This window comes from Acinonyx jubatus, chromosome D4 (genome assembly GCF_027475565.1).
Source record: "Acinonyx jubatus isolate Ajub_Pintada_27869175 chromosome D4, VMU_Ajub_asm_v1.0, whole genome shotgun sequence".
In the NCBI taxonomy this organism is placed as follows: Eukaryota; Metazoa; Chordata; class Mammalia; order Carnivora; family Felidae; genus Acinonyx; species Acinonyx jubatus.
Window position 1 is genome coordinate 155,797 of NC_069391.1, and position 13,618 is coordinate 169,414.

General features: G+C 55.4%; 1 protein-coding gene across 9 annotated transcripts in view; it reads right to left on the reverse strand.

The window, feature by feature from the left end:
• The window catches only part of CACNA1B (calcium voltage-gated channel subunit alpha1 B), a 189,793-nt gene that overhangs the window by 111,201 nt on the left and 64,974 nt on the right, over positions 1 to 13,618 (reverse strand). For all 9 annotated transcript variants that reach the window (XM_053204274.1, XM_027051022.2, XM_053204275.1 and 6 more), the window contains 4 exons: positions 9,968 to 10,080; positions 5,497 to 5,609; positions 3,139 to 3,270; positions 2,837 to 2,909 (listed from right to left, as the gene is read on the reverse strand). In XM_053204274.1, the coding sequence (XP_053060249.1) occupies positions 2,837 to 2,909; positions 3,139 to 3,270; positions 5,497 to 5,609; positions 9,968 to 10,080 (431 nt within the window). The remainder of the gene's footprint in view (positions 1 to 2,836; positions 2,910 to 3,138; positions 3,271 to 5,496; positions 5,610 to 9,967; positions 10,081 to 13,618) is intronic.

Consider the following 13,618-nt stretch of genomic DNA (forward strand, 5'->3'; position numbering starts at 1 on the left):
CAAAAGCTCCCCTTCCTGAATATTCATATCAAAGGAGCACACTCACCCCACATGGGGGGTCATGGCTTTGGAAGTTATTCCCCATGATCTCCTTACTTACCGCAAATAAAAGTTTCCTTTGTGTGACAACTCCCCCTGCCTGTAGTCTCTGCCTGTAACTCATCATAAAGCAAATTCACATTAATTCGGTCATGGTTTTTTATATCAAGGTTATTCTAGTCTCATAAGATGAGCTCGGTGCCTTCCTTTTTATCTTCTCTGGAGTCATGTGTATAAAACTGGAATAATGTCTTCCTTAAATATTTAGTAGAATTCACTCACAAAATTAGAACATGGTGGCTTGGGGGGAAGGCTTTTAATTATTCAACTTCTGAAACAGTTCAGATTTTTAAATTCTTCTTGGTGAGTATAATGTTCTTTTTTTCTTCCAAGTCACTGGCTTTACTAAATATATACATGTCTGCAGTGCTTTCGGCAATCGGGGGGTTAGTGACTCTCCGTATTAGCATCTGAACGTTCCAGTGCTAGCTCACACTTGAACCTCGGCTCTCTGGGTTGGCATTCCAGGCTGACAGGTGCTGTTCCTCAGTATTTCAAAGTTACTCCCCCAACCTTCTGCCATCAGGCTGCCCTTCTTCTGTAGCGAATCCCTTTCTAGAGTTGTTTTTAAGATTTCCTCTTTAACACAACATGTCTAAGCTTGCCATGACTTCCGCTCACCCTGCTCAGCTCTCTGAACACACACGCTCTAGGACTCGGCTGGAACCACACTGCTGTCGGCTCTCTCACCCGACATGGTGCAGCTGGCTCAGTTCCTCCACATCTTCCGGCTCACCTGTCCTTTCTTGGGTCATATCCAGTGTATAGTTTACCTCTGGGGTTTTTTTTTTTTTTTTTTTTAAATAGCTATCTGTTGCATTCCTAGGATTTCAGCTTAGTTCTTTTTTGTATTAACCTGTTCTTGGTTCTTAGGTACTTTTTGTTTTAATTTTGTGTTATGTGTTACGAGCTCTTCCTCTAACACTCTATAGCGCTCAAGCACATTGGGCACAAAGTCGCCTGCATTTCTTTTGCTATTCCTGTCCTGTTAGCAGTGAGCTCACCTTCCGGCTACAGATGTTGTCAGCCCTCTTCTGTAGGGTCAGCTTCACCAGGGTTCAGCCTACAGGTTCACCACGAGGCCATGTGCTCTCCCTCTGCCCTCCAGCCCCATTCAGAAGCAGGAGCTCCCATCTTAGGGTCTCAGGCCCCCGTCCAGCACCATCCATGGAAGACACAGGCCTGGCTTGGCCCGTTGTCTGCCCTTGAGATCTTCTCAGCCTCCTCTGGCCATATTTGCTCTCTCTCAGCTCTGGTCCTCTGCCCCTCAAAGGGCCACACACCAAGTGCCACATGGATGCTTCTGACACCGAGCCCGCCTGCCTCGCACAGACCACATTCCGGGCGCCCGGGTCTCTTCATCTCTCATCACTGTTCCACTTCCAGCCCACAGTTTGTTTTCTGCGTGGCTGGGTCCTTTTAATTTCTAGATGTATCTATTAGCTTATTGCTGTGTTCAGACGAGAGGGGGTCTAAGGTCTAAACCAGAGCCATCTTTTCCCCTAGCTTTGACCTCCTCTTCCCCCTATCCCACACCAGCACCATGAGCCTCATTCGGCACCTTTCTGTTCTGTTGCAATAAACTGAACAAAGCAGAGCCCTGTCAATCACATCACCTCCCTGCTTTGGGAGCCCCTGTGCCACCTCCTGCTAGCCAAAGCCTCTGGGCCTGGCAAGGAAGGCCCACCCAACCTGGCCTCTGCCAGCCCCAGTCCTTCTGCCACAAACCTTGTGCCTTTGCTGCCCCCAGCCTCCACTTCCTGCTACTGTGTCTGGAACACACTCCTGCCAATTCGCCTTGCCTGCCTTTCAAGATCCCACTGGGCAGCCCTAGTGACGCACAGGAGGAAGGCACTCCTTCCTATAAACTGAGCAGATCACACTGTGCAGGAAAGGTCATGACCACCCGCTGCTAGAGGCCATAATCTGGAGACCAAGGGTAGCCCCAGAGACCAAGGGTCCAAGCTGAGCCCCTGGCCTGAGCACACATGGCCTTTTGGGCTTCCCTAAGAGTCATCATGGGCAAAACAATAACCCATCCCACCCTGCTCAATCACAGGCATGGTGTCCAAGGAGGTTCATATGACAGAGACATTTGGCATCCTCCTACAGGTGAGGACAGCCACAGGGGCATCAGGGCTGCCAAAGCCCTGCAAGGGGACAAAGTGCTAAACGCTTCAAAAGGGAACCCTCTGAGAGGGCAGAGATCACCTGAGTTGATGCAAGGTTTGCATCACAGAGGACATGGCCCAAGAGCCTGAGCTTCTCAAGGAGTCACGGTGACCAAGTTGTCCAGACACAAAAGAGAACTGAAGGGTCACCGGACCTGACATACAGGAGGGAGAAGCTTAGGTAGTGCTTGGCTGTTTTATTCTCAAAGGGTCAAAGACAGCCTTGACTCCAGGTCCTGGTGCTGAGACATAAGTCGGTGGCTTGAAGTCCAATGGCCACTAGACAGTTGGGTCCCCCAGGGACCTACACATGCTTGTTGGGACAGCATCACAGCACCCAGCTTCCCTCCAGAACTAGTTCCTAGATCTGGTGGCAGGGACCCAGGGACTGGAGGCCTACACGCTGGAGACCTCCCTGTGCTCATCTCCTGCTTGTTCTCTTCTATTTTCTGGAAAGTTCTATCTGAAATGTTGGCTGTTCAGCTTGTGCTGAGGCACCAGCAAGGGGCTGACAGGGAAGGCTGCCTTCCCAGCACCTGGAGAGCTGAGGGAACCAGAAGCCTTACCTGGAAGACGGTAAGGATGGCCGCGGGGAAGGTGTCAAAGTTGGTTGTCGGGGTCTCATCTTGAAAGTTGAACCTGAGGAAAATAAGAAGTCTTGGGAGGAGGCAGCCTCATCAGGATCCAGGGGCACTCTGGCATGCCATGCTGTCCCAGGCTGTGAATGGGCCGTGTGCTCAAAGCCACTGTCTTCCTGGGGGACCTCCAGGTGGAAGACAGGTGGAGGGGCCTGGGCAACACGTCAGCGCTCAGCTCTGCCTCCCCAGCGGGGGCCCCCAGCCTCATACGCCCCCTAGGACCCACTTACTGTCCCCCGAACAGCTGCATGCCCAGCAGGGCAAAGACCACGATGAACAGGAACAGCAGGAAAAGGAGGCTGATGATAGACTTCATGGAGTTGAGCAGAGACACCACCAGGTTCCGCAGGGAGCTCCAGTACCTGTCGGGGAACATGGGGTCTGTCTGCACCTGGCCATGTCCGCCGAGGCCCGACCCTCATGCTGATGCCACGCTCTGGACTCTCACTGTCACACCTGTGGCTTCCAAGACCTTCTAAACCCCAAGGGCCCCACACCTGGATGGGCAGCGAGAGCTCTTCTCTAGAGTTCCAGATTCCTCCACCAGGGGCTCCAGGGGGAAGGTGAAGAGCCCGTGTCCAGTGCTGGACTCACTCTCATCTCTCAAACCTGCCCTTGTCACTTTGCCCAGCAGAACGGTGTCTGACCTCTCTCCACCCCTCAACACCCAGGCAGCCTCCGGGTGTCTGAGCGGGGGCTCAGACCACAAGTCAAGAATGAGCCACACCAGAACATAATCAGCCCCCTGGCCTGCACCGAGCAGGTCCTCAGCACTGTGATGGGTGGTGTAAGCCCGGTGCCAATGCCCCTCTCAATGCCCTCTCACCAAGGGTCTGGGACACAGCATGCGGTAGGGGGGCAGCACTGCGAGACCATTTCCTGGCATCCCACAATGCCCACCCCTCCGTCGCACTCTTCATATGCTCCTGGAGGTCAGAGACCATGTCCCTCTCACTCAACTGGACCCAAGCACACAGGCCCCAGTGAAGTCTGCTGGTGGCCTGGCTGTTGACAGCTCACTCACTGAGTGACTGGGAGTCCAACCCCACGCCAGCATCTGGAGAGCTCCTCCCCAGGAGAGGCCAGGACACATGGCCTCCAGCCCCTGGAGACATGCCACATGCCTCTGTGCCTCTGCACATGCCGTTCCACCACCCTGGAAAGGTGGGGATGGCAGGACAGACATCAGTCACCTGTGCGCACCCTGCCCCTGGGCGTCCCTGGGCCCTCAATGGTGCCAATGTCACAGAGGCTCACCTGTCTTTCATGAATTCTCTTTTAGGGCACTCAAGGGTTCACAGAAGATGGGCTGGAAGACTCTGGAAAAGCCGGCCCACCTCAGGACAGGGGCCATCTGGTTTCCAGAAGGAAGTGGAGCCCCTAAGACACCAGGCCCCTCAGCCAAGATGAAGGCAGACCTCGTGGTCACCTCCCAGAGCGATGCACATGGAAGCAACAGAGGACTGACACCAGACCGCACGAGGCATCCAGTGGCATTTGTGGACCCAGCTAGGCCAAGCTCTTGCCCAAAACTCTCCTGCAGTGACACCATCGTGTCCTCAAATGGTCTTAGGTTTGGATTTGAAACAGACTGGAAAAGACCAAAAGAACTCCCATCTACCCTGGAGGAGATCAGTGGGGTCCTGAGAGGCCACTGGAGGGGTGACCTAGAGCCCAGGCTGCGGGGGACACTGCATGGAAATCCATGCTGGAGCATGTGTGGGCTACATACTGATGGCACAGGAGTCCAGAAACTCTGGGTAGATGAGGTCCCTGCTGTGCTGTGTGGCCACAGTTAAGACCAGCTGAGGGCACGGCAGCCTTTGCTGTTGGAAAGCCAGCTGTGGGTGAGGTGTTCCCCGTCTTCCCACCACTAGAACCCTGGCACAGAGGCCCAGCACTCAATAACTATATCACACCTCCGCATGGGCCCCACCCCCTCAGAGACAAAATGCAGCAAGTCGCGTCCAGGGTTACATAAAGAACCAAGTGGAATAGAACTGAACACACAGGCCTGTCACTGTCCTCTTGCCACAGCCTAAACAGGGCAAAGTCAGGCACACGGTGGAGAAAGCAGGCCTGGGAACGGGAGCCGTGTGGGAACCAGGGGTTCAAGTCGCAAGGTCAAAGTCAGCTGAGGCCTCCCTCCCTCTCTGGGGGCTGCAGGGAAGGTGGGCAGATTTGGGGCCAGGATGATAAAAAAAAAACTTCCATCTGATGGGTTCTATTTCCTCTTTAACTAGGAAGCAAAGTAAACTTTGAAGGTTGAAAGATGGGACTCTGGTTTCAAAAGAGGGGACGGTATGAAACTGTGAGGAGCAGGCTAACTAGGAATCCTGCCGGCAAGTCAGGAACAACCCTGAGGACAGACAGGCCCCCAGGGCCAAGACACAGCCACGCTGGGCAGGTGTTTTATACCCATCTTTTGTATTTAAACCATCATTATAAGCACAAAAAGAGGTTCCAGACGGCTGAGTTCAAAGCCAGCACCATGAATTCCTAGGAACAAGCATGCTGTGTCGACCAGTCTCACACGTGACCTGCATTCCCCGTCCCCACCTCCACCCAGGAGCACACAGGTGACATACTTTGTGACTTTGAAGATCCGCAGCAACCGGAGTGCCCGCAGCACGCTGATCCCGAAGGAGGTTCCCGGCTTGATGGCGGCCCAGACCACTTCAAAGATGCTCCCCACAATGACCTGTGGTGCAGACGGGGTCGGCCTCAGGCACACGCACGCGAGTGTCACGCATGGGCCTGTGCGGGCAAGCGTCTCCGCGTGTGTGCAGCGGGATCACTCCCAGCATCCGCAGCACAAGGTACACGCCTCACACTGAGCTCCTTCCTGCGCCCACCAGTCCTGGTGCTCACCTGCGCCCCAACGTGCCCACCCCGTGCATACCAGGGGGACACAGGGTGTAGAGGGAGGGCAGGCCGACTGGTTTCCTGACCAACTCCGCATCAGATCAGCCTGACATCCACGTTCTCCCAGGCACCGAGAGCCTGGTGACTGTGCCAGGACCAGGGCCCTGAGGCATGACTGGAGACTCCTGAACAGTTTAACGCGGTCCACTAACCCGTACGTCTGTGCTGGCAGGTGCACAAGCCGTGGGCCATCCCAAACGCACAGCCGTCCTCTGCATCTCTCTCACGTCGAACACAAACACATGGGTCAGAGAACATCCAGGGAGCCCGACGCCTACAGGCCTGCTGTGGCGCTGGCAGCACTACAGTGGGACCAGCTTGCCACCACCTGTCCCTGGCGACCCTGAGCACCTCTACCAATTTTTCACAGCACACACGCAGCCTCCAGATGTTTGTCTGGGGCTGGTGAGCACCGTTTCCAAAGCTACATTCTTATTGCCAGTCTTCCAGCACTTCTGTCTTCCCTTAACCCTCAGAATTTGTTCCCATTCGTTCTTGATGCAGGTGGCCCCTGAGATGGCCCACAGTGATTCCCCACTACTTGGTGTCCCCCCCAACCTTGAATATCCTTGTCCCCTCGAGGGTGGGTTGGACCTAGTGACGCACTTTGAGCAAAGAGAATGTGACAGAAGTGACGGGCTGTCACCTCTGAGATTCGGTTCCAAAGACTGGCTTCCTTCTCCATGCTCTCAGCTCTGCTGCGGGCAGCCAGCTGCCGTGTTGTGGGACATGAGGAGAGGCCCCCGTGACCAGGAACTGAGGCCTGGCGGCCATGAGCGAGAGCTTAGGCATGAGCTCCCAGCCTCCAAAGAGCCTGTGGTGACTGCAGCCTCGTGGCAGAGTGACAGCTGGGGGGCCCCAGTCAAGTGGCACCTGACTCCCGACCCACCGGGAGTCGGTGACTCCCGACCCACCAAGATGAGAGATAACAAGTGTTTGTTGTTTTAAGCCACTAAGCTTTGGGGCGACTTGTTACACACCGAGAAAAACCAATACGCGTTTTGGAGACAGAAGCGGAGCACACTCTACAATAAGCCCTACGATGTGGGCGGGGTTTTGGAGCCAGAGAATGGGCCCTGAGCAGCACGTCAGCGAGAGCCCACAGCGCCCTCAACACACTACCCACGGGTCCTGGACAGCGAGGGAGTGTGAACGCTTCACATAGGTGTCTGGGGGACAGCGAGGACATTGGCAAGAAACTACAGGGAGCCCTGCTGTGCACTGCCAGGAAGTTCGGCCACACGGTCGCCCGCGGTTATGTGGAGAGACGAAGGCGAGCCATGTGAACCAGGAGGCCTCCGAGGCGTCTGCAGGTGCTGCCGGGGTCTTCTTGCTGCACAGTCAGGGTGGGAAGAGAGAGACGCAGAGGGAAGTGCCGTCCTCCAGGACGTGCCCGCTTTGGAAATGCTCCCCTTCTCCAGACAGCAAATAGTGCCACATTAGGAAACGGCACAGTGCAAAGAAACAGCCAGGGCAGGGGCACGACTGTGACACTGCGGGAGCCTGAGAGCCCCGTTCAGTCCCATGTGAAGCCCCACGGAGATAGAGGTGAACCTCGCACGTCAGCCCACTGAGCAGCAAGCCTTCCAGGGCCCAAATGTGCCCCGGTCTCAGTCCGCTCAGCACGGGCACCCAGTGGGGAAGGGCCGATCGCTAGCGTAGGGACAGCTTTTGTCAAATGGGGTGAATTCCAGGAAGACTCATGACATACACACGATGCTCTGAGAAGACTTAGTTATGTAGGAACATCACCAGCTTGGGTTGAAAGAGACGGAGACAGTACAAGACAAAAAATAGGCCTTTGGGTTCCCAAAATTCTACTGGTAGGAAGCAGACTGAGAGAACTGTCTAGCTGAAAACATATGTTATCTTTTCTGGAACAAGAAAGGTGACACAGAGGCTAAAACAAAAAGCCCAGGGGGCTTCCTAGCCCTTAAGAACTTATCCTGGTGTCTCCAAACTTTCCCAGCAGGATTCCAGAACTGCTATGGGCCAGGGACTCCCTGTGCACCCTGCTGTCCCCTCTGAACATGACTGTCTACGGCAGGTACCCAAGTCTATCCCACCACCATGTGGGTGATACCTCGTCTCTTTAGTTCACCAGATCCACGGGGGGAGAGGGACCGAGCAGCTGTCCTTGAGGAGCCACCCTGGCCTGATTTGGGCGATGAGGCCCTAGACTCTGAGCTGGTGCCATGATGGGATGTGGCTGGGGAAGCAGGAGGAGGTGGCTGTATCTGCACTAGGAAAGATAGAATCACTGGGAGCCAGATGGTGGACTGTGGCAGGCAGCCTCTAAGATGGCCCCCAGTGACACTTGCCTCCTGGGTTTCACGTCCCTGGGTAATATCCCCCACCCCTGTTAAATGTGGGCTGGGCCAAGTGACCCACTCCTAACAAATAAAATACGGCAAAACTGATGGGTCATCTCTCTGAGACTGGGTTCCTGTGTTTTCCGTCTTGGGTACTCTCAGTCTCTCTGTCAGGTCACAAGCTGCCGTGTCGTCAGGACACTCAAGCAGCATCGGGAGACATTCATGAGACCGAGATTGAGGCCTGACACCAACCATGTGAGCGAGCTTGGAGGCCGGTCGTCCGAGTCCTGTCCTATCAACAGCCATGTGATGAGCCTAAATGCAAATTCTCCAGTCCTCATCCAGGCTTGAAATGACGGCATCCCAGCTGTCAGCGGGATTGTGACCTCCTTGAGAGACCCTGGGCCACAGGCATTCAGTCAAGCCAGACCTGGACTCCTGATCTGGAAAACTGTGACCCAGCAGACACGCTATATGCTGCTAAACTTTGGAATAATCTGTTAGCTTATGTGTAAGTCATTCCATGTCCTGGGATCCAGTTAGTTCAAACCAGAAGACACAAACACATTTACAAGTTTAAGGACAAGTTTAGGGGTTCTCTGAAAGCTCTTCAGCTCTTTGGATCTCCTCTGGCCTATTATACACTACAGCCTTTCCCTGTAACTAAGAAGGCAAAGGACAAGAAGGCGTGTCTCAGCAACGCAGGTGTCCGTGTCTCAAAGCACGCCCTGGGCAGCCACCACCCCTCCTTCCCCACAGAGATCAGGCAGCCTTGCGTGGTGTAAACCCGCTGCTCCAGGGCCAGAACTCCTGGGTCCACGCTGCCTCCCCCACAAAGTAGCTGGGCAGCCTTGGGCCAAGCACACCACCTCTCCAGTTACTCATCTACAAAGTGGGAGTCCTTGCGAAGGTTTAACAAAGCCGTGGACACAATGTTCCATCAACTCCACTGACAGAAAAAGTCAAAGTCACACTGAATTTTCAAGTTGAAGTTTTACTTCTGACTATGTTTAGGGCCCCCCCCCCACCCCCCCTGCCAGCTCCTGAGAACTCTGCAGAGGTGTGAGTGAGCCTGCCTCGCTCGGGGAGGGCATTGCCACATCTCACTGACAACCTCTAGTGGGTCAGAACGCCTCCCTGGGCTCTGGGCTCAGCACCAGAGAGGTGTCCACATGCTCTGCTGGCCTGGGAAGGCCTGTGCCACTTCCTGGGCTCTGTCCCAGTGAGTCTTGGGAACACCTGCCTTTGAAACTTCCCTGACCTACAGAGATTGGTGAAGGGACCCAGGCCAGGCCCACGAGGAGGGCTGGACCATCATGGCTTGTCAGTCCTCCCCTGAATCATGTGCCAAGCTGCCCACAGCCAGATCTGTAGGACAGTAAAGACTCAGGATCACAGTCCCCTTGAGCTCTGTTGGGGACACTGAGCCCTCCATGGGACAGCAGCACATTTAAAAGACTGCTGTACCAGGCACACAGAGGGTCACAGCACCTTCAGTGATCTTAAGATCCTACAGACAGGGTCAGGGATGGGAAGCAGGATGTCGTACAGGTGGGGAATAGACTGTGGCTGGAACCCCCATAAGTCAGGGCCCGAAAAGGACTGGCCTCCCCTCCGTCAAAGGCCCCTCACCGTCTATAGGAAGCCTTTTTGACCCACACAGGGTCACAGTACCCTCAACCACCTGGGCCCTGCTGCACAGACCCCAGCTCACACTGGGTACAGCTTAGTGGGAGGGGGCCGTGTGCACTCTCAAGCAAGGATACAGCTAGACCCTCCTGGACCCCTAGCCGGCATCTCTGGTGAGGATCTTACTCACCCCAAAGTCGAAGCAGTTGAATGAGGACCGGAAGTAGCTTCTGGGCCCCAGGCCATACATCTTCAGGGACATCTCTGTGAGGAAGAGACCCAGGAAAACAAACTCTGCAAAGTCTAGGAGAAGCCGGAGAAGAGGGGGATTAGCTCTCAGCCTCTTCCCACCTGGCTCCAGCCCAGACTGGAGGACAAGACCTCTGGGCCTTTCCAGGATTGAGCCCTGCAGGCCTGGTCTGTGGCCCCTGAGCTCAGAAATCTCAGCCCAGGACAGGAATAACAAATAGATTGGGATTGGAAGGGGCACAAAGAGATGCTTCTTTCACTTTGAAATAGGATGCGTGCCCAGTGTCTATAGCACACAAAGACAGCCTCCACAAGAGGAGAGATCCTGGGATGGGGCTCAGGAGTGAGTTCTAGGGCCATACAGTACTCCCCAGAGGGTCCCCATGGAGAAGCTGGATGCCTTCAGGCTTGCTCCCCACCCCATGTTCTAATCACAGTGGAGCCCCTCAGCCTCCTCATCAGAATCACCCTGTCTTTCCAGAAAGATTTTCCCGACACCTCCCTCAGGGTCCCTGCGTCATCTTATTTGGTTTTAACTTTGTTCATGTGCTCACCTACCACCTGAGCATCCCCAGGCCTGGCCAGCATGAGGCTCCCAGGAGGCGCCAACGCTTGGTGGGGGCCTGGAGGATGTCACCCCCTCAGTCTCTGAGTCCCACAGAGGCTCCCATGGGTGGCGCACCTTCCTTCAGGCTGGGCCCCACTGCAGCAGCAGCAAGCAGGGCCCGCCCCGGCCCAGGAGTCCCGCCACCAGCTCTGCTGACCTTTAAGGGCCACACTGGCAATGAGGGCCATGCTGAGAATCCCAGGCACACAGACAAGACACAACTCCTAACCCAGCCTGAGCAACAGGCAGTGTCAGAGCAATAAGCAACAGGCAATCAGGAAGCTCCACAAGGCCACAGACAAGAGATGCAGCCCAGCCAGGCTCTGCCACTGGCCAAACCAATAATTCCAGACGGCAGAACAAGATCACTGTCTTTGATCTTCCTCCCCAAGTGCAGTCACTGGAGAGTGACCAGCCCAGCATTCCTGGGGCCTCTGGCATCCAGACTGGTTGGGAGACTGGACCTCAAGCAGCTCTTGATAAAACACAACCGAAGACGAGACCACACACCTCCTGCCTATGGGCACTGGCATCTGCTCTCCTCCACAGCTCTCTGCCAAGTGCTACACTATACAGCCCCAGATGCCTCAGTCAGGGCCAGATGGGCAACAGCCCAGACTCTGGAGGAGCAGAGATACCGGCCCCACTGCCCGCAGAGAGATACGCAATGGCCCGCATGGCCCACATAGCCCGAGGTTTCAGGTAGGGAACCACCTTCCATGGCTTGAGTACATGGGTAATCAGCTCCTGTAAGCAACTCACCACAAGAAGCGTGGCCTCTGAAGCCAGCCAAAAAATCCCCAAGGCACCCCAGCCAGGCACGGGATGAGTAATGAGAAGGCAAAGCTGACCCCCTGGAGAAGCCAAGAAGCCAGTGTCACAGGTGTGGATGCCCGCTGACCTAAGCAGAAGAACCCACCTCAGCCAGGCCTGAATGACTGACGCCTGGTCCTGGCTGTGCAGAGCTGCAGGTGTGAGGGGCGGTCGGGAGCTACCCTGCCCCCAAGTCCAGCTCGGAATACCACAGCAACCTGCAAAGATCCAAGGCCACCGAGCCCCAGAGCCCCTCCACAAGGGTCACAAAGGCACCTGCCCCTGCCCCTGCCCCTTGGGGCACCCCACAAAAAGAGGTCAGGGCCTGGAAGAAGAGGCCACAGAAATGGGACTTCCAGCTGACCACACGACAGACCTTGGAGCTACAGCTGCCCAGGCACTGATCTTGCTCCCAGCAGACCCAAGTGAGGGCACTGCAAGGAACTAGCACGGAACCTGACAGATGGCGAGGCTTTTTCAGAGAAAGGGAGCAACTGGGCACAGAAACCCCCAACGTCCTGCTTGCCCTTTCGCTCGCCTGAGGAGCAGACCCACCGACTTCATATGCTCAGCCTCCCCTCTGAGGCCACGAAAGGGTGTTCAGCCGTTCACTCCAGAATCATTCATTCAACTAACAGGCACTGGTGCTGCTTTGAGCTTGCAGAGGAGACAGAGTTGACCCCTCTCTCCAGGAGTTCACACCACAAAGGGGAGCAGAGGCAGAGAATTTGAACAGTGTTCTATGTCATAATAAGAGGACAGTGTGCTGGGACAACAGCACACAGAGGGACATTGGAGAGGGAGGTCAAGAGGGTCTTGTGAGACCAGGGGGCTCACAGGATGACAAAGCCCAACAGCCAGCTACAGAGTTGAGCATGGCAGGACTTCCTTCCCTCCTCACCATTCAAGCCTCAGTCTCGGGGGTCCTGGTGGTACACCGGGGGTGGCTCCTGAGTGGACCGACAGCCAAGGTGCACAGAACCCACGCTCTTCAGGGTAGCTCGTTTCAGGCCAGAGCCCCCTAGGGAGCTTCAATGGAGCTAGTCCTGGTGGGGACCCCCTCTACCTCTGCTTTGCCTCTTGCAAGACCTGCCCTACCTGGCTGGGTCAGCCTTCCTCAGCGCCAGCCCAGCCACCAAGAACAGAGTGCAGGGCACTGAGCAGAGGTGTGCAGACCCTAGCATACCCCCACTGCTCCCGCCAGCCATTTTCCCTAGGTAAAGCCAAGGGACTCAGAAACTCCCAGGGAGCCACAGAGAAGGCAAAGCAGCAAGGGGGAAGATTCTCGGCCAGGGATGCCTGTGGCCTGGACCAGCACCTGGACACTCTCAGCCCTGTGCTCCTGCACAGCAGATACACGACCAGGCCGTGATGGCTGCCTCCTGCCCACGCGGATGGCAAATCCCACAACACTGACTAGGCACCACCAGCTTCTTCCATGGGAAAGAAAGGCCTGGCTAAGAAGACCCAGGGAACAGCTGCACTGCTGGCCAAGTTAAGAGGAAGCCCCATCTCCCTGGGTCCCTACCCAACCCCCAAGGGTGAGGAAACTTCATCCTGAGGTGATACCAAGGGAAATACTGACCTCAGTCCCAAGCAAAGTCCCAAGACACCAAACTACAGGCCCCAGGATACATGAATTAGGGGCCACAGCGGGCAGTTCCATGCACACAAACTGCTTCTTTTTCTTTTTCTTTTTTCTTTTTTTTAATTTATTTTGGAGAGAGAGAGAGAGGAAGGGAAAGGGGCAGAGGAACAGAGAGAGAATCTTAAGCAGGCTCCACACGTAGCACAGAACCCAACTTGGGACTCAGTCTCATGACCGTGAGATCATGACCTGAGCCAAAATCAAGAGTCTGACGCTTAACCGACTGGGCCGCCCAGGCGCCTCCACAAACTGCATCTGAACTTCACTCCCGGGGACCTGGCCCAGACTGTCTGCTAGAAGCTCACGGGGCCCCTTGTGCTTCTGCTGCCTCTGTGCTCTTCCCCATTACACAACAGGAGAGTTCAGTACAAGTTTGGGAAACTATAGCCTAGTGTCCCACCCCAACAGCCACCCCCACCCATATTTTCAAGTGGCCTGTGGAGCCATCAGAGTCTAGAGCTCGTAAGAACCCTTCCAGAACTGCCCAAGCTCCTGCTTAAAACTGACTGGCCTCGGTAGTCTGA